Source organism: Hipposideros armiger, unplaced genomic scaffold (genome assembly GCF_001890085.2).
Source record: "Hipposideros armiger isolate ML-2016 unplaced genomic scaffold, ASM189008v1 scaffold_107, whole genome shotgun sequence".
Classification (NCBI taxonomy): domain Eukaryota; kingdom Metazoa; phylum Chordata; class Mammalia; order Chiroptera; family Hipposideridae; genus Hipposideros; species Hipposideros armiger.
This window is the reverse complement of record NW_017731457.1, coordinates 502,983-530,925: the sequence shown is the minus strand read 5'-3', so window position 1 is coordinate 530,925 and position 27,943 is coordinate 502,983. Positions and strand designations below refer to the sequence as shown.

The 27,943-nt window shown below is 43.1% G+C and overlaps 2 protein-coding genes across 3 annotated transcripts in view; both read right to left on the bottom strand.

The window, feature by feature from the left end:
- CASTOR2 (cytosolic arginine sensor for mTORC1 subunit 2) overlaps window positions 1-1,825 on the bottom strand; it is a 54,683-nt gene extending 52,858 nt beyond the window's left edge. Inside the window, exon 1 of the mRNA XM_019646855.1 lies at window positions 1,451-1,825. Within this exon, the coding sequence (XP_019502400.1) occupies window positions 1,451-1,563 (113 nt within the window). The 5' untranslated portion in view covers window positions 1,564-1,825. The remainder of the gene's footprint in view (window positions 1-1,450) is intronic.
- Window positions 1-27,943, bottom strand: part of LOC109385016 (general transcription factor II-I repeat domain-containing protein 2) — a 394,301-nt gene that overhangs the window by 176,953 nt on the left and 189,405 nt on the right. The gene's annotated exons all lie outside the window — the stretch shown is intronic.

The following is a 27,943-nucleotide window of genomic DNA, read 5'->3' as shown; positions in this document are numbered from 1 at the left end:
TAGGGGTAGGGGGCAGAGAGCAGGTAGATGCAGGATGGTGGATGTCAACAGCCAGAGAAGGCTGTGGGGGACTGTGAGGGGTGGGGCGGGGGGAGGGAAGGAGATTCAGAATCACAGCTGTGGGCTTTTGTTTTCAAATGACCTGTTTAATAATTACCTTTACAATCAAAGAAGCCAGGGCCCAGCAAAGACAAGGATTTCAACCTTCCATACCCCACCGAGCAGCCGGAGAAGAAAGTAAACAAGATGCCACTGGCAGATCTCATTCCATCTTGCAAACAATGGCTGGACTGAGCTCCCAGCTCAGACACACACATTAAAGTGAGATTTCCAGGCAAGAACTTTACCAGGCAGATAAAAGGCTCGGATTGAATTATTTCCCTGCATCCCCGGAGCTCCCCTGAGCTCAGCGCCCAAGGGGGCAGCTTAGGAGCCCCGTCATTTTAACGTTAACCTTGACCTGTAACTTATTCATTCATTTCGCAGGGAGGGAGAACCACCTCCGCCCCAGCCTCTGAAAAACCCAACCACCAACAACTTCATCCCTTTGAACAGTCACAATGGTGGACAAACAAGGGGTTTAAGTTACAGAGGCTAGCTCGCACTCACTCCTTGGGCTCCGGCTCCTTAAAAAAAAAACACAAAAAAACCCCCCCAATACCTAATCCAAGCACCCACCAGGGCTCACAAAGTCAGACCTGACCTGGCACTAGGAAAATCCAACTTGTTTTTTTTTTTTTTTTTCAACCTCCCAAGGCCTTCAACTATTTTTCCCCCTGCAGCATCCAAGCCCAGCCTCAAGGCAGAGCCATAAACAAGCCTGCTCCTCCCCCTTCCACGGTTCGGCAAAACAGCCCCCACTCCACTTTCCCAGACCCCAAGGATTAAGAACCACAGCGACCCTTACCCGCAGCCCCTCGTCTGCTCTCCCCCAGCCCCCCGCACCGTCCGCAACCCTCGAAGCACCTTGAGATAAATAGCCACTAATGATTTTATGATTTTCTGCTCTGGGTAGCCGCGCTCAGCAGAATCCCTCCCCTCCGCCCTGGCGACGCGGGCCGGCCCAACCGAGGGATTGGGGGATGGGGGGTGGTAGTTTGTTTTTTCCACCGCCGCGTCCCCACACCTGTTTTTCATTCATTCATTCGTTCGTTCATTCATTCACGGATTCGTCACTGCAGCCTCCCAGACCCTCCGGATCTCGGGGAGGGGCCGGGAGGGAGAGGGCTGAGATGGGGGGAGACAGCGGCGGGGGTGCACCTGGGGAGATTGGGGTGGAAGGACCCCGTTTGAGGGCAGTTTGGGTGGCTTTGTCAAAAACAAGGGGAGAAGCGAGGCGGGGGCGCTCCCCGGGGCTCGAAGTTGTTTTTCGAGCGGCGGCGGCGAGGACAGCCGCCCGGGTGCGCCTCTTTGTCTCTCCCTGGCCGGCGCCGCGTCCCCGCGCTCTCACCTGGTCTTGGAGGACAGGAAGGCAAGTTTGATCAGTCCGTAGGTGAAGAGCGGAATACTCTCCTTGGCGACGCTGGCAACTTGCAGCCGGTGCTCCAGGATGTGGAGTTCCATCGTCCGCCCGCGCTCCGCGGCGGCTCATCGGCGGGGGGCGAGCAGCGGCCCCCGCCCCCTGCGCGCCCAGCCGGCACCGAGCGCCGCGGGCAGCCAGCCCGGGGACCGGGAGCTCGGCGACGGGCGGGCCCGGGCGGACAAAGGGGAGGCCCGCCAAGCCGCGAGGGGCCGCGGGCGGCGGGCTAGGGCTGCAGCGCTGGCGGAGCGGCGGCGCACAGCGCGGAGAGCAGCTGGTGTTCGCTGTAACAAACAACTTGCCACTCAAACGCTGGCCCGCTGGGCATGCGCGGCCGCGGCGGGGCGTGCCGGGACTTGTAGTTGCGCTCCGCCCGGCGCTGCCGGCTGCTGATGTCAGGGGCTGGGCGGCCGCGCGAGGGGTCGACCCGGTGCACGGGAAATGCGCGAGTGCAGGCCCCTGCGGGGCCACTGGGGAGGCGGAGGGCAGAAATGGGGGCTTTCGAGCCAGCCTGCGCCTAGGTGAAAGCTCTGTCACTCAGAGCTCGGGACTGAGCGCTCTGGGGTGCAAAGCGAGCAGCCACCCCAACTCTAGCGCTGGAGGAGGCCCGAGTCTGGAAAGGGAGAGATTTGGAGAAACCAGTAATTACAGTGCAGAGAAGCAAGACAGAGAGGGGTGCTGGGGACAAAATTGGAGCGAGGGGTCCAAAGGGGTTTCCTGGAGGAGGGGACATCCAGATTGGGTTCTAAAGGATGAATGGAAGCTCGCTGAGGAGTGGGGCAGGGACCTTCCAGGCAGAAGGAACAGCGTGTCCAAAGGCACAGAAGCGTGAAAGCCTCCACCGTGCTATGTTTGGCTTTGTTGGAGCGGAAAATGTGAGGGAGGAGAGGCAGAGATAAGGCAGGCGCAGTCACCAGGAGTACGGTGGAGAGGGGTCATGTGTGCAGAGCTAATGAGGGGGCCCCTTATTCCGCGGGAGAGCTGGTGATGGGGACAGTGAAGGCCGAATTGGGGGACAGTCTGAAGTACATTCAAAGGGCTTCCCATCCCAGGGCCAATGTGCCAGTGACCATATCCCGCAATGGCTGACCGGTTTTGAAATTTTCTAGGTTAAAGTTACTGGTGCTTTGCCCTTTGGCAGAGTACTTTGCAGATGTGATGGGTCAGGTCTACCTGCTGGGGCAGGCGAGGGGAACTCTCTTTTTGAGGGAAAACTCTGGTTGTGCTCCTTCACACTCTCAGCCCTTCTCTGTTAGGCTCCCTCATTTCCACAAAAAGGTGTGAAGCCTGCAAGCTGGTAGCTCTTAGAGCACGCTGATCCCCTTCCTATTTTATTTTCATTAAAGAATGTATTACCCTCGAATACAGACTATATTTACTTTTTTTAACTGGCCTGTCTCCCTCTTCTAGAACCTCAGCTCCATGAAGGTAGTGATTTTTGCCTGTTCTGCTGTATCCCCAGTGCCTGCAATGTGACAGGCATGTGCGAGACACACATTCAATATTTATGGAATGCGTAAATGCATACATCTATTCCTTTAGAATCTAGAGATCTAAAAGGCCCAAACAGAAATGTGTTCAGGGACCAGGCAAGTAACAGAAATGTGTGAAGCAGTTGGGTATCAGACAGTCGGAAATGGTACAGGAGAAGGGAGGCCTTCCTGAAGACATAAAATTCAATTTTTAAATGAACAACCAATAGGTGAAACCAAACAAACAAGGCTAAAGGCAGGCATCAGCCAGTTTTCTGACTTCTACTCTGGATGGTCAAGTCAGTATTTTTTAATCTGTAGGCCACGACGGATGCGTGCATAGTGAAATCAATGTAGCAGGGTATGACTAGCATTTAAAAAACAAAAAGTTGACTAGAGAATGGCACAGATCTTCGTACATAATAAGGGTAAGTTACTATTATCTTTTCTGTGTTTCAGGAAATTTTCATTCTGGCCATGACTGTACATGTGTGCATGTATGCATGTGTGTGTGTGTGTGTGTGTGTGTGTGTGCATGCGTTGGATCTCGATGTGAAGGTATTTCTTACTGTGGGTCTTGGTCAAAAACATTTGAAAACACTGTGGGTTTTCCATTTAATCAAGCCAAGCCATCATAAAGTTTGCAAATTTAGACTGTTTTGGTTTGACTTGCACAATTGCTTTCACAGAGTGTATTTGGTGCGTAAGATTTTTTTTTTTAAGATTTTATTGGGGAATTGGGGAAGGGGAACAGTGTTGGGGAATCAGGGAAGGGGAACAGACAAGTTGCTGTCCTTTTGTTCTTCAGTCTAGTTGTGGAGGATGTCGCTTCACTGGCCCAAGTTGGTATTATCATTGCGCTCTTCCGGAATGAGGCAGATCTGTCGCCAGCCTCTGGACCGCTGCTCACGGTGGCTCTTGGCAGCTCATGCCGACTCTTGGCAGCTCATGCCAGCTGCCGGCCACTGATGGTAGCTTATGGCAGCCCACTGCAGCAGGGGCTGCGGCCTACGCCGTTGCCGGTGACTCACGGCAGCCCAGGTCCAGCTGTTGTTCACCATCTTAGCTGTAGAGGGCAGTGTCACTGGCCCTTGTGGGATCTGAACCAGGGCCCTGCTGCTCAGAGCTGGCGTCCCAAGCCATCTCTTAACCAATGCGCCACTCGGCTGGCCCGGTGCTTAAGATTTTTTGTGACTACTGAAATTAATGTTGGGATGTTAAAGAAACTGGCCTCTGGGTTGCCAAATCCAGAGGATGGTTTCAGGCTGGGAAAAGGGTGAGACATTCACTCTCAAGGTGATTCAAGTGCTGGCTTGGCCCTTTCCCAGTGGAAGTCATTCCCGTTTTGATTCCTTAGCACTGCATTCTTCTAGTCCTTCTCTGGTTCTTCTGGTTTTCCATCTTTGGTTTCTTCTCTGCCTAACTCTTAAATGAATGGAGGCCCACCTGGTGTTCCTTCCTGTAGTGTATTTTTACAGTAATAGCTGCCAGTGAATCATGCCTCTTGGTAAGGCATCCCACTTTGACTTTGGGTTTGGCCATGTGACTTTCTTTGGCCAATGAGGTATTAGCAAAAGTGCTTGCTAAGTTTTGTGCATTGGGGTTTGCCCACTTAGAATGCTGCCTGGAGACCATCATGCTGTAAAGATGCCTAGATGAAAGACCACATAGAGAGACAGGTCCAAGCATTCCAGCTGTTCCAGCTGAGCCCAGCCCCTTACTGACAGCTGGCACCAACTACTAGACATGTAAGCAAGACCGTCTTGGACCTTCCAGCTCGCTGCCCAGCTAACATGAGTGCAGCCACATGAGTGAGCCAGGTAAAACCAGAAGAGGAACTACCCAGCTAATCTATAGAAACATGAAAAATAGTAAATCCTTGTTTTTAGCCACTAAGATTTGGAATGCTTTATTATGCATCAATAAATAGCTGATACATTCCCTCCACCCCCATCTTCTCTGCCTCAATGGGTGTACCCAGTTTCTGGTTTGTAATATGTTGATGGCTCCCAAATTGACAGTTTCAGCTCAGAACATATTCCTGATTCACATATTTAACTTCCTAGTGGTTGGCTATGTCCACTCAAATGTTCACAGACTTGGCCAACCAACCCAACCTGTTCAAATCTCACGTCATCATCTAGCCTACCTCAGACCACCTCCTCTTCCTCCCGTAATCCCTATGTTGGTTAGTGACACTATCCTCAGTCCCTAAAGTTACCAACCTGGTATGACAAACTGTATTTTCCAAGATGGCCACAACAAGATCTTGTCTTCTACATGCTCTTCTTGCAACATGTCATTGATAATCATCCCATTAGAAGGTGAGTCTATGTCCCCTCCCCTTGAATCTGAGCAGGGCTGTAACTACAGAGGAAATGACCCACCTGATTTATGAAACTAGGTCATAGCAGGTGATATTGCTTCTACCACGTCTCCTTGGGACCTATCTGCCATGCTGTGAGGAAGCATAAGTCACAAGGCAAGACTACACGTAGGTGTTTGCCTTAGTTTGATAGAGCTGCATAACAAAGTACCACAGACTGAGGGATTTCAACAACAGAAATTTATTTTCTCACAATTCTGGAAGATATTGGGTTGTTTAAAAAGTCATGACGCATTTTTGCAACAGATTGCACTAGTTCATTTTTGGAAGTACTAGAGTCATTCGCATTTATGTTATTGCTATGTCATTTGACAGCTGACAGTTCTAGCTTCATTCTAAAAAAAAATTGAGCGATTTGGTTGAGTTTTGGATATTTTACAACAAGTTGAAGATGGAAGCCCAAACTGTGCATTTTTGCCATATTTTACTGTTTTCCTTCCATAAAGGGAAGAATGTGCGTCAAGCTTGTGAAAAGTTGCATGAAGTTTACGGTGACAATGCTCTACAAGAACGTCAATGCCAACGATGGTTTACGAAATTCCGTGCTGGTGATTTTGATCTCAATGACGTTCCTCAGTCAGGGAGGCCCACCGAGGTTGATGACGACAAAATAAAGGCATTGATTGAGTCAAACCCACATTACACAACTTGAGAGACTGCAGAAACATTGAACATCCATCATTCAAGCATTCATGACCACCTGAAGAAGCTGGGATATGTAAGTAAGATCGATATTTGGGTTCTGCATGAACTCAAAGAAGTTCATTTGACAACATATAAACACTGCAATATGCTCATTAAACATGAGGAAAACTATCCTTTTTTGAAGCGACTGATAACTGGTGATGAGAAGTGGATTGTTTACAACCATGTGATGGCGCAAATGGTCTTGGTCCCATGTGATGATTTGCCTCAAATGACATCGAAAGCAGACATTCATCAGAGGAAGGTTATGCTCTCAGTGTGGTGGGATTTTAAAGGTGTTGTGTTTTTCAAGCTCCTTCCAAGGAACCAAACAATCAATTCGAATGTGTACTGTTGGCAATTGGACAGTTTGAATGAATCCATCATCCAGAAATGTCCAGAACTTGTTAATTATAAAGGACTTGTGTTCCATCGCGACAGAGTGAGACCACACACAAGTTTGATCACCCGTCAAAAATTATTGGAGCTTGGATGGGATGTGTTGTCACATCCACCATACTCACCTGACCTTGCACCGTCAGACTTCCACTTGTTTCACTCTGTTCAAAACTCCTTGAGTGGTATAATGTTCAATTCAAATGAGTCTGTAAATCAGCACTTTGTTCAGTTTTTCGCAAATAAAGAGAGGTCCTTCTATGAACGAGGAATTATGAAGCTCACTGGAAGATAGGAAAAGGTTATCGAACAAAACGGGCAATATATCATTGATTGATCTTTGTTCTTTCTATAAATAAATGACCTTTGAAAAACATAGACAAAATATGTCATGACTTTTCTGACAACCCCATAGAAGTCCAAGCTCAAGTAAGATTGGTTCCTTCTGAGGTGTCTCTCCTTGGCTTGTAGGTGACCACCCTCTCTCTGTGTCTCACATGGTCTTCCCTCTATACATAGAAGTGTGCTGTAATCTCTTCTTATAAGGATACCAGTCCTATTAGATTAGGGTCCTCCCTAATGACCCCATTTTAACTTAATTACTTCTTTAAAGACCCTATCTCCAAATATAGTCACATTCTGAGGAACTGGGGTTAAGGCTTCAACATATGAATTTCGTGGGGGGTGGACACAGTTTGGCCTATAGCAGTATTCCAGCCAGCATCCCCAGCTGAGGTTCCAGCCAATAGCTGGCATCACCACCAGGCATGTGGTGAGGAAACCTTTGTCACAAACACATGAGAGGTACCAAGCAAGAAGCACTCTGCTTAATCAGCCTCTAGAACCAAGAGAGATAATAATAAAATACAGATTGTTTTAAGCCACTACATTTTAGGCTGGGTTGCTAAGCAGCAATAGATAACTGGTCTGCCCTGGAATCAAACTGGTGGTGGTGGCAGGTAACAGGAGAGGTTGACTAGGGAATCATCCTAGATTGCTACCTTCTGCTTTCTGCCGCCCCCAGTGTCTAATTAATCACCAAGTCTTAATGATTTTATATATTGCACAGCTCTGTAACCCTGTTTCTCTCTCCATCTTGACCATCATAACCCCATGTTAGGACGTAACTCCCCTTTTCTAGATGGTTACAGTGGTCTCCTAATGTCCATTCCATCCCCCTCACATTGCCAGGATAGTTCTTCAATGCTGTGGCCCTATTGTCTTACCACTGGTTAATGCTCTTTCGGGACCATGAAGAAACCCCAGCCTGGTTCAGGAAACCAAGCAAGCCCACATCATCCATGGCTGGTCATCTGTAAAGGGGAAGGGGCTTCCTGCCCCCTAGGCCCATGTCCTCCAATGTGGTAACCATTAGCCAACCATGGCTATTGAGCACTTGAAATGTAGTGAGAAACTGAAGTTTTAATTTCACTTCACTTTAATTAATTTAAATTTCAAAACGACTACTTGATTCGGTTATTGGTAGGTGTTCAAGTATGTTTGGAACAGGGTGACCAGTTGTCCTGGTTTTCCTGGGACTGAGGTTTTAAAACCAGGACTTGGGTAAACTGGGATAAGTTGATCCCACTACTTTGAAAGAACTTGGTTATGGAAATCTATGAAACCTAAATACAGATAAAGCATTGTGGATGAAAGTAAAGCATTTGAATGGCGGTGAGCTAGAAATGTCAAATACACCTTGGATTTCAAAGACTTGGTATGGCAAAAAGAATGTAAAATATCTCATTACTATCTCAATTGTTTATATTGATTACATGTTAAAATAATAATATTTTGGATATTAGGTTAAGTAGAGTATATTATTAAAATTAAGTTCATCTGTTTCTTTTTACTTTTTAAAATTCAAAATAACGTATGGCTTGAATTATATTGTTATTGGACAGCACAGCTGTAGGGCAGTGGTTCTCAAACTGTGGTTGGTGTCAGAATGACCAGGGACACTTGGTAAAAATACCCAGGCCCAGGCCCTACCCTGCTTCCAGGAGCTTCGGCCTCTCCTTTCTATCAGCTCTCCAGGCCTCAATCACCCTGCTGTGGTGGGCTGGGATGGGGAGTGTAGACTCCAGATACCCCTTTCCACTTAAGTCTGGAGTTTCTGGACCCAAGAAAGCAAAGCCTAGAGACAGGCAGGACTTCTCACTCTGCCCGGCTAATGACTGGCCTGCACTTCATCAGCACCGGCTGCTCAGTCAGGGTGTGAGTGAAAAAAAAAGATGAGGGAAGGGAGGGTCAGGAGAATTCTACTTGGCCACGGGGCATCTCATTCTGGGGCCAGGTTCTTTCTGGATCCTTATCTAGTGCCTAGAGGAGCTGACCTTGAATCTCCTCCCCTAATTTTGACAGACAGCAGTGAGGGTCATGGGGAGTGACAGAAGGTTCTTGAGCAAGGGAGGAGCCTAATGAAATGGATGCCCCACTGGCCTATTCTGAGGGATCCGAAGCCCTCGCCAACTCCCTTCCCCACACTTTTCCACGGGGCTGTAGAAAGAGATTGCTCTAATTCTTTGCTAGAGATGCCTCTCCCACTTGCTCCCCTACACCTCCACAGGAAAGGATTATTGGTCCCCACAGTACAGAGGACTGAATTAGCGTAAGTAGTCACGCTTAATCCCCACCAGCCATTATTATCCTGATCTTGGGGACAGAGTCTTTCTTCTATGCTCAGCCTTGCCAGGAGTCCCCAGGGAACAGATGTCAGCTTCAGAGCAGCCCCAGAGTTCCTTCTCAGCAGGTCAGAGGAGAGGGAGCTGCACCCAGGGCATCTTTTTGGACATTGCAAAGATGATTTGCTCTCTTGGGAAACAATCTGGTCCTTTAAAACCTTTGTGAAGATGCAGCAACATCTGCAGTGGACACTGCTGGAATTGCTCATGAGATATTGGCTACATCTCGGTGAAAAGAACAATTTATCAGGGAAGGTTCCTTCCAGCAACGGAGAACCTTTCAGAACTTGGTTGCAGTTAATACACCAGCTTTTCCCAAGTGTTTTATGAGATAATGAAGCCCTTTAATTTACTGTTCGACTTCCAAACAGAGTGAGTGGGTCAGGCATTGTTCATGCCCCAGGCCTGAGGCGATGAAAGGCTGGACCCAGGCTCAGGAGGCTGAGTGCACCAGGCGTGTTGTCATGGCCTTCTCACCTGGAACTTCCCATCTCCTGGTGGGAGGTGGCATGGAGTACCAGCAGCCTGGGGTAAATCCCAACCTTGGACTTCCTTCCTGTATGTCCCCAAGCAAGTCACTTATTCTCCTGAAGCCTCAGTTTCATCATCTGTAGAATGGGGATGATGACACTGACATGGCAGGGTGTGGCTAAGAGGGCAATGCCTGGCATGTGGTTGATAGTCAACAAATGGCAGTTGTGATTGGGTAGTGAAACTGAGCCCTGAGACCCAAAGTTCTCAGAGGAAATTGTACCTGGTCCTGGGAACATTCACATCCATGGCTCTGAACTGGAATCACACCATCAGGCACCAAATAAAACAGCCTTCAAGGCCTCCACCTCCTGTTCATCTGCCCACCCATCTTTACCACGTCAATGGACACTGCTCACTCAGGCAAATAGATGATGGATGCATGGGTGTAAACAACCAGCCATGTGCAGCACCAGAGCCCAGCTCTGGACCTTGGTCAAGCCTCCGCCAGCCTCCCATTTGGAGCTGGGAGCTCCTTGAGCTCACTCTCCCTGGTTTTCACCCCCATCAGACATGCGTACTGTGCAACACATGTGGTGGTAGAGGCTCTGGGTACATCTAAGTGGTGCCATTAGATTTGTGATCATTACAATACTCTCCCGACAAAGCAGTGAAGTTGCTTGCTCTTACAAAATCAGTATGTTATGATAATTTTCCAAAGATGGAAGTAAAGCATTCTGAGAAAGGAATGTGTTTTCTCATTTGTCCAAAGGTCAGTATGGGTGAATGGCTCGCTTGGCCTTCCCCCGCTGCTCCAGTGGCCTTCTCCTGCTCAATCCCATGCTCCCCTTATGGTAGGATTCTGGCATTTGCCCTCTGCTTCCTGTTCTGGGCTGGAGGGACCAGCTGTAGAGGTCTCTTAGCCCATGACTTGCACTGGCTCCATCTAAGTCTGGCTGCTTGACCTGCTCTTGACTCCTTGGTTCCTGACCCCAGGTTGGTTTCTGGTAACATCCCCTCCTCCCTTCACTCTCACAGAACTCTCCACCTTGTTCCTCACACCCTGACCTTAGCCTCCCTCCTGTTCATCATTCAGACTCACCCTTGTGTCTGTACTTGTGGTGGCTGATAATGGCCAAAGATATCCAAGTTCTAAACCCTGGAACCTATAAATGTTACCTTATATGGAAAAAGGGTTGGGCCGGACGAGTGGCGCGTTGGTTAAGAGCTGGCTTGGGAAGCCAGCTCTGAGCAGCAGGGCCCCGGTTCGGATCCCACATGAGGGCCAGTGACACTGCCCTCTACAGCTAAGATGGTGAACAGCATCTCGACCTGGAGCTGGGCTACTGTGAGGCGATGGCGTAGGCTGAAGCCCCTGCTGCAGTGGGTTGCCATAAGCTACTGTGTGTGGCCAGCAGCCCCCGTGAGCGGCCAGCAGCTGGTGTGAACTGCCAAGAGCCGCCGTGAGTGGCCCTCCGGAGGCCAGCGACCAATCTGCCTCACCCGGGAAGAGCGCAATGATAATACCAACATGGGCCAGTGAAGCAACGTCCTCCACAACTAGACTGAAGAACAAAAGGACAGCAACTTGTCTGTTCCCCTTTCCCGATTCCCCAATGCTGTTCCCCTCCCCCAATCCCCCAATAAAATCTTTAAAAATAAATAAATAAATAAAAAGTGTCTTTGCAGATGGGATTAAGTTAAGGCTCTTGAGATGGTGAGATTAGCCTGGATTATCTAGGTGGGCCTAGTGTAATCACAGTATCTTTACAAAAGAGAGGCAGAGGGAGATTTGACACAGACAGGAGAAAGCATATGACTGCAGAGGCATAGATTGGAGTGATATGATCACAAGCCAAGGAATGTCAGTGGCCATCAGAATCTAGTCACCAGCCTTCTTCCCTGGAGCTTCTGGAGGGATCTCAGCCATGATGACCTTTTGATTTCAGCCCAGTTATACTGATTTTGATCTTCTGCTCTGCAGAGCTGTGACAGAATCACTTTCTGCTGTTTTAAGCCACCCAATTTGTGGTCATTTGTTAGAGCAGCCATAGGAAACCACTACAGTGTTTTTTCATCCTCTCTGGGAAAATCCCTTGTCTGGTCAGCTTGGCTCTTGGCCCTGACCCCATTCTGGTCCCCATGCTCCTGGCCCTGATGGGAGCTCATTAGCCCTTCAGATGGGGTCTGGACACTCAATACTGCAGTGCCAGGTCTCTGTCCATCCTGACAGGGGTTTGAGGACCTTGTATCAACTGCATATGCATTATCTACTGGTGATCCACTACAGGATCTTCTGGATACAGGACCCACTGGGTGGTGGACCCCTTAAGAAAACCTCAAGCCTAGCATTCTGCCCTGTAGAAAATCAAGTCTCATTGTGGGTGGGGAATATATCAGAAATTTCAGAAAAACAATTGCTGTGGTCCTACCATGTGCTAAGATATGTGATAAGCGCTTCACATACATTCTTTCTTATAAGTTACCTTTCTCTAGTCAGGATAAAAATGAAGTTATAGCAATAAAAAGTATCCCTCTAGCTTATTTCCTTCCTGCTATAATGGAATCTCTATGCCTTTTTCTTTTTTAAAGATTTTATTGGGGAGTTGGGGGAGGGGAACAGTATTGGGGAATTGGGGAGAGGGGACAGGCAAGTTGTCCTTCCATCTTAGTTGTGGAGGCCGCAGCTAGCTCAGCTCCAAGTCCAGTTGCCATCCGGCCGCCGGTGGGCAGCTTGCAGCCATTCAGCTCAAGGTGCCGTGTTCAATCTTAGTTGCAGTGTGGGATGGGGGTGGGGCGCAGCCCACCATCCCATGTGGGAGTTGAACCAGAAACCTTGTTGTTAGGAGCACATGCTCTCACCAGCTGAGCCATCCTGCCACCTATTGATAGCTCAGGGGAAGCTCAGATCAGGTGCACCCCCCCGGCCCATGTGGGAATCAAACCGGCGACCCTGTTGCTCAGAGCTTGCACTCTTAACCAACTGAGCCACTCGGCTGGCCCCCTTTCTTTCTTTCTTTCTTTCTTTCTTTCTTTCTTTCTTTCTTTCTTTCTTTCTTTCTTTTTTTCTTTCTTTCTTTCTTTTCTTTCTTTCTTTTACTTCTATGCCTTTCAAAGTTTCTGCTGTTCATTTCCAGAAGCCCCAGGGTGTGTCACTTGTGTTCACATTGTTCCGCTGCATGGTATCACCTTTTCTCTCCTCCTGTGATAGACTTCCAAGCTGGGGTGGCTGCTTTCAAGCTTTTCTGCTGAGCCCAGACAGATGTGCAGTAGCTGGGGTCTCCTTCCCCTGCTATTCCCCCAGCTCCTTGGAAGGCTGAGGTCATCTTTTGCATGAAGCCTGGCTTGGCCACAGCCCAGGCCTCTGAGCTGCCCCCATCACCCTAAAAAGGAGTTTCCTCTCCTCACTTGTCCCTTTAGGCTGGCTGTCCATGGGCACACAACTACAAAATATGCCGTGTCAGCTCTCAGAATTGTGCAGAGGTTTTGGGGAAAGGCCTTCCAGCAGATTGTACTTTCCAAAAACATCTCCCATCCCACATGGTCTTCATGCAATGTGATTTTGACACTTCTTCTCTTTGTATCTGGATAGACTGTGACTATACCAGAAGTCACACAATGGGCCATAAAAAATGATGTAGCTCCTATTGGTTTTTATGCTCATGAAACCTAGTCACTATGCCAGGAGGAAGCCCATACAGCACATGGAGAGGTTCTGGGGTTTCCTGTCTATAGCCTGCACTTAACCTACCAGCCATATAAGTGCGCCATCTTGAAAAAGAGATCGTTCAGCCTCAGCCAACTTAGATGATGCTGCCTGGTGCAGAGGTGAGTTGTCCCGACTGAGCCTTGCCCAAACTATGGGTTCATGAGTAAAATGTTTGTTGTTGTTTGAAGCCACTAAGTTTTGCATGGTTTGTTTCACTGCAATAGACTGCTGATACAGGGTTCTTCCAGTTTTCTCTTGCATTCTCCTTCTGTGGAACTCACATGTAGATCCATAGGGCTGAACTCAGGGTCCACCTGAAGGACTGATCTTGTTCTAGCCACTTGGGCCTTACATTTATTTCTTTTCCCTCAGGATGAGCCTCTTCTTGGGGAGCTCTTGGGTCCTGCTCACAAACTGACTCTTGGGGGTAACTGCACTAGAATTTACTGGCTATCCTTAAATCCCAGAGGACAAGAGTTTAGGTTAAACAAAGACTTCTTCCCTTCCTTCTTCTCCATCCCTAATCACAATCCTAATTATTTTATGAGGGGGAAACTGAGGGTTAGAGAATTATTCCCCATGGCATACAGCTAGGAAATGGAAGACTGAGATTTTGGCCCGGATCTCTCTGGCTTTCCACTGCCATGGGGGCTGCTTCCTTGTGCTGTTTGTAGAGGCTGATGTTCCAGAGAGGTCCCCTTGTGTCTCAGTAAGGCCCCAAGGCACTCTATTACTCTTTCACAGACTCCTTTCAAACAAGGATATACATCGAAATAGCAAATAAGCATATACAAAAAGGTAATCAACCTCTTTAGTAGAGGGAGATGCAAATTAAAATCCAAAAAGTGACAGTTGTCACTTTTTGCAGATGACATGATTCTTTATATAGAAAACACTAAAGACTTAACCAAAAAGCTATTATTAATACAAACAATAAATGAATACAGTAAAGTTGCTGGCTACAAAATCAATATACAAAATCCATTGCATTTCTATATACTAACAATGAAATTCCAAAAATAGAAGTGAAAAAAAAATTCATTTTGCAATTGCAACAAAAAGAATAAAATACCTAGGAATAAACTTAACAAAGGATGCGAAGGACTTATGAGTATACACTGAAAACTATAAGACAGTTTTAAAAGAAATTGAAGGAGACACAAAGAAATGGAAAGACATTCCATGTTCATGGATTGGAAGAATCAATGTAGTTAAAATGGCCATATTACCCAAAGCAATAAACAGATTTAATATAATCCCCATCAAAATCCCAATGGCATTTATTTATTTATTGTTAGTTTCAGGTGTACAGAACAATGCAATAGTTATCCTTTTCACCCCTCACAAAGTAACAACCCCCCTCCCACCATCCGCTGTCCTCCCACCCCTGATATCATACATATCTATTACAATTCCATTGACTCCATTCCCACACGCTACTCCACATCCTGTAACTATATGTATATATAATTATAGTTGACATACAATATTATTCAATATCAGTTTCAGATATACAGTGTGGTGGTCAGGCCTCTACACCATCTATGAAGTATTCTCCCTAACAAGACGTGATGTCTTGCCCCTATTTAGTTTTCATTGAGAAGTGTAGTATTTTTTTTATTGTTAGTTTCAGGTATACAGAACAATGCAATAGTTATCCTTTTCACCCTCACAAAGTAACAACCCCCCTCTCCCCTCTATTGCCCTCCCCCCCGCGATATCATGCTTATCTATTACAATTCCATTGACTCCATTCCCACTCTCTACTCCATGTCCTGTGACTATATGTATATATAATTATAGTTGACATACAATATTATTCAACATCCGCTTCAGAAATACAGTGTGGTGGTCAGACCTCTACACCGCCAATGACATTTTTTAAAAAGAAATAGAACAAAAAAAACCATCAGATTTGTATGGTATCACAAAAGTCCCCAAATAGCCAAAGCAATCCTAAGAAAAAAGAACAAGGCTGGAGGTATCACACTTCCTGATTTCAACTTGTACTGCAAAGTGACAATAATCAAAACAACATGGTACTGGCAGAAAAACAGACATACAGACCAATGGAATAGAATTGAAAACCCAGAAGTAAACCCACATAAATATGGGCAGTTTATTATCAACAAAGGAGCCAAAAATATACAATGGAGAAAAGAAAGCTTCTTCAATAAATGGTGCTGGGAAAATTGGAGAGCCACGTGCAAAAGAATGAAACTAGACTGCTTTCTGTCACCATATACCAAAATTGACTCAAAATGGGTTAAAGACCTAAACATAAGACCTGAAACAATAAACTGAATAGAAGAAAATGTAGGTACTAACCTTGTGGACCTTGGGTTCAAAGAGGATTTTATGAATTTGACCTCAAAGGCAAGAGAAGTAAAAGTAAAAATAAATGAATTGGACTACATCAAACTAAGAGTCTTCTGCACAGCAAAAGAAACCATGGACAAAATAAAGAGGCAACCAACTAAATAGGAGAAGATATTTGCAAACAACGCCTCCGATAGGGGACTAATATCCAAAATATATAAAGAACTCAGACAACTCGACAACAAAAAGACCAACAATCCAATTGAAAAATGGGCAGAAGACCTGAACAGACACTTCTCCCAAGAAGACATACAAACAGTATATGAAAAAATACTCAACTCCACCAGCTATTAGGAAAATGCAAATCAAAATCACAATGAGATATCACCTCATACCTGTTAGAATGGCTATCATCAACAAGACAAATAATAACAAGTGTTGGAGAGGCTGTGGAGAAAAAGGAACCCCCATACACTATTGGTGGGAATGTAAATTGGTACAGCCGCTATGGAAAACAGTATGGAGGTTCCTCAAAAAATTAAGAATAGAATTACCATATGACCCAGCAATCCCTCTCCTGGGTATCTACCCCCAAAATCTGAAAATATTATCCATAAAGATATATGTACTCTGATGTTCATTGCAACATTATTTACAGTGGCCAAGACATGGAACAACAAAAGTGTCCTTTGATAGATGATTGGATAAAGAACATGTGGTATATATACACACTGGGATACTACTCTGTCATAAGAAAAGATGAAATACTGCCATTTGCGACAACATGGATAGATCTTGAGATTATCATCCTAAGCAAAATAAGTCAGTCAGAAAAAGTTGAGAACCATACGACCTCACTCATATGTGGGATATAAAACTGAAAGCGGCAAAGGAACAAGACAAACAAACAAAGAAAAACTCATAGACACAGAGTTTAGCGGTTACCACAGGGTAAGAGGGGAGGGGATGGTAGATGAGGATAAAGGGGCTCAAATGTAGGGTGATGGAAAGAGAACTGACTCTGGGTGGTGAACATACAATGTGATATATACATGATGTATTATAGAATTGTACACTTGAAACCTATGTAATTTTGCTAACTATTGTCACCCCAATAAATTTAATTAAAAAAATAAAATAAAATAAAAAATCTAAAGCATACCCCTGCTGTGATTGACTGCAAAAATGCATTATTCAGGTCACCTTCTATGGACTTGTGGCCCCACCAGCCAATTAAAAATTTTTTTTTCAATTACATTAGCCATTCAATTATATTAGTATCAGGTGTACAGCATAGTGGTTAGATGTTTATATAACTTATGAGGTGATCCCCCTGATATGTCTAGTACCACCTGACACCATATATAGTTATCACAATATTGTTGACTATATTCCCTATGCTGTACTTTACATCCCCATGACTGCTTTGTAACTGCCAATTTGTACTTCTTAATCCCTCCACCTTTTTCTTTTCTTTTTTTTTTTAAAGATTTTTATTGGGGAATTGGGGGGATGGGAACAGTGCTGGGGAATTGGGGGAAGGGGAACAGACAAGTTGCTGTTGTTTTGTTCTTCAGTCTAGTTGTGGAGGACGTTGCTTCACTGGCCCAAGTTGGCACCATCATTGCGCTCTTTCCAGGCGAGGCAGATCAGTCGCCGGCTTCTGGACGGCCGCTCACTGCGGCTGCTGGCCGCTCACGCTGGCTGCTGGCTACACACGGTAGCCCATGGCAACCCACTGCCACAGGGGCTGCAGCCTACGCCGTCGCCGGCGACTCACGGCAGCCCAGCTCCAGGCTGAGCTGTTGTTCAGCATCTTAGCTGTGGAGGGCAGTGTCACTGGCCCTCATATGTGGGATCCGAACCGGGGCCCTCTGGCATCCCAAGCCAGTTCTTAACCATCGCGCCACTCGGTCGGCCCTCCCTCCACCTTTTTCACCCAACCCCCAACCCCTCTCCCATCTGGCAACCATCAGTTTGTTCTTTGTATATATGAGTTTGTTTCTGTTTTGTTTGTTTATTTTATGGTTTTTAGATTCAACATATAAATGAAATCATATGGTATTTGTCTCTCTCTGTCTGACTTATTTCACTTAGCAGTAGTATCCTCTAGGTCTACCCATGTTGTCATAAATTGTAAGATTTCATTCTTTTGGCCAGTACTATTTCATGGTATATATGTACCACATCTTCTTTATCCATTTGTCTATTGATGGACACTAGGTTGCTTTCATATCTTGGCTATTGGAAATAATGCTGCAATGAACAATGGGATGCATATACTTTTTCAAATTGGTGTTTTGGATTTCTTTGGATAAATACCCAGAAGTGGAATTGCTGGGTCGTATGGCAGCTCTATTTTTAATTTTTTGAAAAACCTCCATATTGTTTTCCATAGTGGCTGCATCAATTTTCTATCCCACCAGCAATGCAAAAGTGGTCCCATTCCTCCACATCCTCACCAACACTTGTTCGTTGATTTGTTGATGATGACCATTCTGACAGGTGTGAGGTGATATCACATTGTGGTTTTAATTTGCATTTCTCTGCTGATTAGTGACATTGAGCATGTTTTCATATGTCTATTGGCTATCTATCTATCTATCTATCTATCTATCTATCTATCTATCTATCTATCTATCTATCTGTATGTCCTCTTTGGAGAAATGTCTGTTCAGGTCCTCTGTCCATTTTTAATTGGATTGTTTGTTTTATTGGTATTGAGTTTTATGAGTTCTTTATATATTTTGGATATTAACCCCTTATTGGATGTATCATTGGTGAATATTTTCTCCCATGTTAATTGATTTATGGATATTGAATTAACCTTGCATCCCAGGAATAAATCCCACTTAATCATGCTTTATGATTAATAATCTTTTTAATGTATTGCTGAATTTGGTTTGCTAATATTTCATTGAGGATTTTTGCATTTATGTTAATCAGGGACATTGGCCTATAATTTTGTTTTTTAGTCGTGTCTGCATTTAGTTTTGGTAAAAGGGTAATGCTGGTCTTGTAATGTTCATTTAGGAGACTTCCCTCTTCTTTAATTTTTTGGAATAATTTGATAAGGATAGGTATTAATTCTTTGAATGTTTGGTAAAATTTAACTGTGAAACCATCTGATCCAGGACTTTTGTTTGTTTGAACTTTTTAAAATTACTAATTCAATTTCATTAGGAGTTTTTGGTCTGTTGAGATTGTCTGTTTCTTCTTGACTCTGTCTTGGAAGGTTATATGTTTCTAGGAATTTATCCATTTCTTCCAGGTTGTCCAATTTATTGGCATATAGTTGTGCATAGTATTTTGCTCTAATCCTTTGTATTTTGCCGGTGTCAGTTGTTACTTCTTCTCTTTCATTTCTGATTTTATATATTTGGGTTCTCCCTCTTTTTTTCTTGATGAGCCTGATTAAAGGTTTATCAATTTTGTTTATCTTTTCAAAGAAGCATCTCTTGGTTTCACTGCTCGTGTGTGTGTGTGTGTGTGTGTGTGTGTGTGTGTGTTTTAGACTCTATTTTGTTTATTTCTTCTCTGATCTTTTTCTAGTTCCTTTAGGTGTAAGATGAGATTATTTATTTGAGATTTTTCTTGTTTCTTGAAGGAGGCCTGTTTGCTATGAATTTCCCTCTTAGAACTGCTTTGGCTATGTCTGACAGATATTGGGTCTTGTGTTTTCATTTGCATTTGTTTCGAGGTATCTTTGATTTTTTTACTGATCTCCTTTTTAACCCACTTATTGTTCAGTAGCGTGTTATTTAGCTTCCATGAGTTTGTGTGTTTTTCAGTTTTCTTCTTGTAATTGATTTTTAGTTTCATAGCACTGTGATTGGAAATGATGCTTGATGTGATTTCAGTCTTCTTAAGTTTATTGAGACTTGTTTTATGGCCTAACATGTGATCTATCCTGGAAAATGTTCCATGTGCACTTGAAAACAATGTATACTCTGCTGCTTTTGGGTGAAATGTTCTAAAAAATATTAATTAAATCTATCTAGTCTAATATATTGTTTTTGTCTGGATGATCTATCCATTGATGTCAATGGGTTGTTAAAGTCCCTTATTATTATTATTTTTATTATTTTTTTTAAAAGATTTTTATTGGGGAATTGGGGGGATGGGAACAGTGCTGGGGAATTGGGGGAAGGGGAACAGACAAGTTGCTGTCCTTTTGTTCTTCAGTCTAGTTGTGGAGGACGTTGCTTCACTGGTCCAAGTTGGCACCATCATTGCGCTCTTCCCGGGCGAGGCAGATCAGTCGCCGGCTTCTGGACGGCCGCTCGCCGCTCACGCTGGCTGCTGGCTACACACGGTAGCCCATGGCAACCCACTGCCACAGGGAGTGCAGCCTACGCCGTCGCAGGCGACTCATGGCAGCCCAGCTCCAGGTTGAGCTGTTGTTCAGCATCTTAACTGTAGAGGGCAGTGTCAAAGGCCCTCATATGTGGGATCCGAACCGGGGCCCTCTGGCATCCCAAGCGAGTTCTTAACCATCGCGCCACTCGGCCAGCCCTAAAGTCCCTTATTATTAATGTATTACCATTGATCTCTCCCTTTATGTCTGTCAATATTTGCTTTTTATAATTAGGTGCTCCTATGTTGGGTGCATAAATGTTTACAAGGGTTATATCCTCTTGTTGGATCGATCCCTTTATCATTATAAAATGTCCTTCTTTGTCTCTTGTTATAGGCTTTGTTTTAAAGTCCATTTTGTGTGATGTAAATATTGTTAACCCAGCTTTTTTCATTTCTATTTGCATGAAATATGTACTTTTTCTACCCCTTTACTTTCAGTCTGTGTGTTTTTGATCTGAAGTGAATCTCTTGTAGGCAGCATATGTATGGGTCTTGTTTTCTAATCCATTCAGCCACCCTATGTCTTTTAATTGGGACATATAATCCATTTACATTTAAAGTGATTATTGATAGGTATCTAGTTACTGCCATTTTATTAATTGTTTTCTGATTGTTTTTGTAGTTCTCTATACCTTTATTATTCTCTTCCTTTCTTCTTTTGTTTCTCTTTTTAAAGACTTTTAACAACTTTTATTGGGGAATTAGGGAAGGGAAACAGTGTTGGGGAATTGGGGGAAGGGAACAGCCAAGTTGTCGTCCTTAAGTTTTAGTTGTGGAGGGCGCAGCTAGCTCAGCGCCAAGTCCAATCACCATTTGGCTGCTCAGGGCAGCTCAGCTCAAGGTGCTGTGTTCAGTTTTAGTTGGGGGTGGGCATAGCCCACCATTCCATGTGGGAGTTGAACCTGCAACCTTGTTATTAGGAGCACGTGCTCTTACCAGCTGAGCCATCCTGACACCTGTTGGCAGCTCATTGGCAGCTCAACTTGGGCGCAGCTCACTGGCCCATGTAGGAATCGAACTGACAACCCTGTTGCTCAGAGCTCTTAACCAACTGAGCCACTCGGCCGGCCCTTTTTTTCTTCTCTTGTATGTTGATAACTTTCTATAGTGTAGTATTTGGATTCCTTTCTCTTTATTTCTTGTATGTCTCTTGCAGATTTTTTGTTTTTGATTACCATGTTTTCATATATTCCAAGCTATATTTATAGCAGTCTATTTTAAATTGATAGTCACTTAAGTTCAAACACATTCTAAAATTACTACCATTTTTACTCACTCCTTCCATGTTTATGTTTTTGTCATTATTTTTTACGTGTGTGTGTATTCCTTAATTTATTGTTGTAATTACACATGATGTTCCTATTTTTGCCTTTTAACATTTGTACTAACTTTCTAGTTGTTTGTGCTACTCTTTTTTTATGTGTTTGCCTTCATCAGTGAGAGTTTTTTCTTTGCAATATTTTCTTATTCATATTTTTTATCTATATTTCTCTTCTTCTTCTTAAACATTTCTTGTAATACTGGTTTGGTGGTGATGAACTCCTTTAGCTTTTTCTTGTTTGGGAAGCTCTTTAGCTCTACTTTGATTCTAAGTAATTGCCTTGTTGGGTAGAGTAATCTTGGTTGTAGGTCCTTGCTTTTCATCACTTTGGGTATTTCATGCCATTCCCTTCTGGCCTGCAAAGTTTCTGTTGATAAATTAGCTGATAGTCTTATGGAAGCTCCCTTGTAGGTAACTAACTGCATTTCTCTTGCTGCTTTTAAGGATCTCTCTTTGTCTTTAACCTTTGGCATTTTAATTATGATGTGTCTTCATGTGGGTCTCTTTGGGTTCATCTTGTTTGGGACTCTCTGAACTTCCTGGATTTGTGTGTCTATTATCTGCACCAGGTTAGGGAAGTTTTCAGTAATTATTTCTTCAAATAGGTTTGCAATCCTTTTGCTCTCTCTTTTCTCCTTCTGGTACCCCATATGATGCAAATGTTGTTACACTTGATGTTGTCCCAGAGGTCCCTTAACATTTATCATCATTTTAAAAAATTCTTTTTTTCTGTTTGCTGTTTTGATTGGGTGTTTTCCACTATCTTGTCTTTCAAATCACTGATTCTATCATTTGCTTCATGTAATCTGCTGTTGATTCCACCTAATGTATTCTTCATTTTAGTCATTGTATTCTTCATTTCTGACTGGTTCTTTTTTCATGGTTTCTATCTCTTTTTGTAAGTTCTCACTGAATTCATCTATCCTTACTCTAAGTTAACTGAGCATCTTATAACCATTGTTTTGAACTCTGTATCTGGTAGATTGCTTGCTTCTATTTCGTTTCATGTTTTCTGGAGTTTTGTCCTGTTTTTTTTTTTTTAAGATTTTATTGGGAAATTGAAGGAGGGGAACAGCGTTGGGGAATCGGGGAAGGGGAACAGACAAGTTGCTGTCCTTTTGCTCTTCGGTCTAGTTGTGGAGGACGTTGCTTCACTGGCCCATGTTGGTATTATCATTGCACTCTTCCCAGGTGAGGCAGTCACTCGCCGGCCATTGGAACGGCGCTCACGGCTGCTCATGGCAGCTCACGAAAGTGCACACCAGCTGCTGGCCAGCCCCACTGCAGCCTATGCCATTGCTGGTGGCTCACGGCAGCCCAGCTCCAGTTCGAGCTATTGTTTACCATCTTAGCTGTAGAGGCCGCAGTGTCACTGGCCTGCATGTGGGATCTGAACTGGGGTCCTGCTGCTCAGAGCTGGTGCCCCCAAGCCAACTCTTAATCAATGTGCCACTCGGCCGGCCCTGTTTTTGTTTTGTGTTTTTCTCATTTAAGACATGTTTCTTTGTCTCCTTATTTTGGCTGCCTCTCTGTGTTTGTTTCTATGTATTAATTAGATCTGCTATATCTCCCAGTCTTGCAGAGTGACCTTATGTAGAAGGTGTCCTGTGGGGCCCTGTGGCACAGTCTCCCTGGTCATCTGAGCCAGGTGCTCCAGGGGTGTCCTTTGGGTGGATTGTGTGTGCCTTCCTGTTAAAGTTAAGCCTTGATTGCTGTTGGCATGTCAGAGTGTGGTATTGACCCTCAGACTGACTGGCTGTGAGGACTGGTCATGACTAGAGCTGATGAGCTATTGTGTGGGGCCTGATCCCATGGAGCACAATTTGCTTTAGTGGGACTCTGGTGCCTGCCAAGTCCACCCTTTGGGTGTGTCATTGGTGGAGTTATTTGGGTGGTGCACTATGTGGTCTGAAGCCAGCCACTGGGTTTGTTGACTCTGGGGCCTCTTGGGAGGAGTTGTGATGCAGGCTCCTGTCAGCTACTGTATGTGCCTGGCCTGGTGCCACCTCCCTCCAGCCATTTTGGCCAACTCTAGTGACAGTGAAGGGCCACTCCAGCTCTAGTGCACCTTCCGAGGCCAGAACAATTGAGGCACACGTTTTCTCTCCACTTGCTCATGCTTCCTTCCTGACCACAGGTGTTGGTCTCAAGAGCACTTCTTAATAAACATCCATCTCTAGGTCTGTTTCCTAGGAACCTCACTGCTGACAAGTACACAAACAGTAGAATGGCTAAAACAATTTGAAAACATTACATAATTTTATCTATCTAAATTCCTCTTCTTTTCTCCCTAACAGGTAAAGCCCTATCTTGTTTTTCATGTTTTCAAACTTTATAAACTGGAAATAAATCCACACGTATATGGTCAGTTAATGTTTGACAGAGATGCAAAGGTAATTCAATAGAGAGAGGGTAGTCAATTCAACAAATTGTGTTGGAACAACTGGGCATTCATATAAAAGAAACAAAGAAAGAAAAAAAGAAAGAAACTTGACCACCTATACCTCTCAACTTATACAAAAATTAACTCACATTGGATCACAGACCTAAATGCAAAACCTAAAATTAAAATAATTCCAGGAGAAGACCTTAGGTTAAGCAAAAGTTTCTTATCTATAGCTTCTATACCCATGAGCTAGAAAAGAAAAATATGCTAAATTAGATTAGTTAAAATATAAAGATCAGGTGTTCAAAAGACATTCATAAAATGGAAAGACAAACCACAGACTGGGAGAAAATATTGCAAAACACTTGTGATGAAGGACTTGTATCCAGAATATAAAGAATCCTCAAAACTCAACAATAAGAAAACAAATAACCCAGTTAAAAATGGTTAAAAGATTTGAACAAACTCTGCAGCCAAGAAGACATATGTATAGCAAATAAGCCCATGACAGGGCACTCATTATCATTAGCTATTAGACAAATGCAAATTAAAACCACAATGAGATACTACTAGACACCCATTACAATGATGGCAACACTAAGTGCTGGTGAGGATGCAAAGCAACTAGAACTCTCATACAAAATTGTACAGAAAAATTGGAAAATGGCTTGACAGTTTCTTATAAAAGTAAACATACACTTACCATAAGACCCACCAATCCCGATCCCAGGTACTTACCCAGGAGAAATGAAAATTTATGGTCACAAAAAACCAGTCCATAAATGCTTACAACATGTTTATTTATAATTGCCTTAAACTGGAAACAACCCAAATACACTGTAACTAGTGAATGTATAAATAAACTGGTACATCCGTACAATGGAACACTATTCATTAATTAAAAAACACTGTGCATACACTCAATAACATGGATGACTCTCAAATGCATTATGATAAGTGGAAGAAGCCACACTCAAAAGGCTGCGTATGGTATGATTACAGGAGCTGGGAGTGGGGAAAGGGATTTAGTGCCTACAAAGCAGCACTAGGGAATTTTTTTTTGGGGGGGTGGAGTGATGAAATTGTTCTATATCTTAATTTTGATGATAACCACACATTTGCCACAATTGTACACTAAGAAGAGTAAATTTTACTGTTATGCAAATTATATCTCAGTAAACTAGGCTAAAAAAATTGAAGCAAAAAACATTTTGTATAAGTGGGATCATAGTATATGTATCCTTCTGCAACTTGCTTTTTTGCTCATGATTATTTTTGAGATTTATACAAGTTGACACTATGTGTATAATAGTGATACATGTAGCTCTTGTTCATTCATTTTAACTGCTACATCATATCTATCATGCCGTATACTTTAATTTGTTTATCCTGCAGGGGAACATCTACTTTGTGGCTGTTTTTTCTTCTGTTTTAAACAATGTTGCAACAAACATTCTATAAATGTGTCCTGGAGTACAGGTGCTGAGCTTTCTCTCTAGGATGTTTACCTAGAATACTAAATGAAATAGGTGGGACGAAGAGTATGAGCATTTTCACTTTGTTCTCTAAGGGCTTATGCCAACTGACACTCTACCAACAGTGTGTGAGAATCTAATTTCTCTACATCTCCATCAAAAGTTATTGGACTAATGCCTGCTTAGCTGATGAATGTAAAATTGAACCTTATTGTTTTATTTTGTAATTTCCCTGATCCCCACTGAGGTTAATTCATATGTTTGTTGGTCATTTGGGTTTTTCTTGTGACTTGCTTCTTCATATTCTTGTTTTTTCTTCTTTCTATTATGTTATATGTCTTTTTCTTCTTGATTCCCCCGCCCCCCCTCCCCCAACCTCTTCTGGATTATAATTCCTTGTGTGGTAGCAAATATCTTCTCAGTCTATGGATTGTCTTTTAACAATTTAATAGTATCTTCTGTTGATAGAAATTCATAATTTCAATGTGTTTGAATTTATTAGTCTTTTTTTCTTTGTGGTTGATACTTTATACCATAAAAATATTTCCTGGCCGTTTGACAGCTGCTCACAGTGGCTCACTGCAGCTCACGCCAGCTGCCAGCCACTCACGGTAGCTTTTTACAGCAGCCCACTGCAGCCCCACTGCAGCCTACGCCGTCGCCGGCAACTCATGGCAGCCCAGCTCCAGGTCGAGCTGTTGTTCACCATCTTAGCTGTAGAAGTTGCAGTGTCACTGGCCCTCATGTGGGATCCAAACCAGTGGCCCTGCTACTCAGAGCTGGCGCTCCCAAGCCAACTCTCAACCAACAACCAACTCGGCAGACCCCTCTTGTACATATATATATATATATATATATATATATATATATATATATATATATATATATATATATATATATATATATATATATATGAAGCATCTTGTCGAGTTCCAAAAAGAGCCTCTTAGATTTTTTTGAAATTCTGTTTAATGTATGGATAAATTTGGGCAGAATTGACATCTTGATGATATTGAATCTTCCCACCCATGAATGTGGCATCTGTTTCTTCTTTTACCTAGATAATTGTTTTGAGCCTTTTAGTAATGCTTTGTAATTTGTACCATAAAGATCTTGCACATTTTTTGCTGGATTTATTTTAGGCATCTTGTCATTTTTTATTTGTATTTTTTATTTTTCACTATGGTAAATGGAATTAAAAAATAATATAATCAGGGCCGGCTGAGTGGCTCAGTTGGTTAAGAGCTCGCTCAAGAGTTTGAGCTCTGAGCAACAGCGGTTTGAGTCAGCCCGAGCTGAGCAGCCGTGAGCTGCCAACAGGTGGCGGGATGGCTCAGCTAAAAAAAAAAAAAAAAAAAAAAAAAAAATAATATAATCTAGTTATTAGTGATACATAGGAATGTTACTGATTTTCATATGTTGATTTTGTGTACAGCAATCTTGCTAATTACAAATCTGAATATAGATCCTTTTGGATTTTTTGTGTAGACAACCATACTTTCTCCAGGTACACTTTTCCTTTTTACTTAATGTATTTTTTTTTGCTGTTGTTGTTGCCTTCTTTCACTGGCTGGGAACTTTACTGCCATGCTCAAAGGAAGCAGTGTTAGAGGATACTCTAACTCTCTGAATATAATTGAATCGCTGCTGAAAGTTTACACTTAAATGTAATATTTGAGTAAGCTGTCACATTAAGGACATTCTATTCTGTTTCTAAATTGCTCCTTTTCTTCCCCTTCCCCTTCTCTTCCTCCTCCTCTCCTCCTTCTTTTTTACTTTTTAATAGTATGCATGAGTATAGAATTTTATCAAGCATTTTTCCTACAGCTACTGAGACGACCATATGCTCTTTTCCTCCTTTAATCGTATAATGTGGTATATTACATTAATAGATTTATTTATTATTAATGAGATAAGATCCTCTTGCCAGCAACTATTATTATATATTGTTTTCACTGCTAAATTAAATTTGATTTTTTTTAACTTTAGTTGTTTACTTTATTTCCAGTTAGGTGGGAAATTATAAAATACAAAATATGAGAATAGGTGGGGAAAGTGTTCTGAGACAAATGACAAAAAATACGTCTAAAAATGAAAAGTTCTTTCATTCAGAATTGAAACATCAATTATAAATGAGTTGGTATGTAGAAACTTCAGATGCTTATTTTATTTTGCTACATGTAACTCTCTGCAGGGAAAAAAATGGATGAAAACTTGATTATTAAGCAAGAAAATTGGCATGCTTACCTCTCTCTCTTTCTGTATTTATCCTGACTGTATTATAGGTGCTAGGCTGTGAGCCTCTGATTTCTGTTAATACATTTGCCCATATGCAATGATTATTAATGGCCCATTGTAGATCTAGAATGTTCTAGAGTAGAAGCTGGTGGAGCTGGGTTGGATATTCTTAGATAAGAGGAAGTCTAAAATCACAGACAAATAACACAACTCTCTTCTATGCTTACTGGTTTTTCTATCAAGCTGCTAAATTTTAACTTATGCTCTTTAAAAAAATTTTTAACTAATTTATTTATTTTCACTTTTTTATTGTGAAATAAACATTTTTTAAAAATTAGTTTCAGCTGTACAACACAGTGCAATAGTTATACTTTTTACCCCTTAAAGTGACAACCCCCCTCCCCCAATCCGCTGCCCCACTCCCCCCCCAAAAATCATACATATCTATTACAATTCCCTTGACTCCACTCCCACACTATACTCCATGTCCTGTGACTATATATATATATATATATATATATATA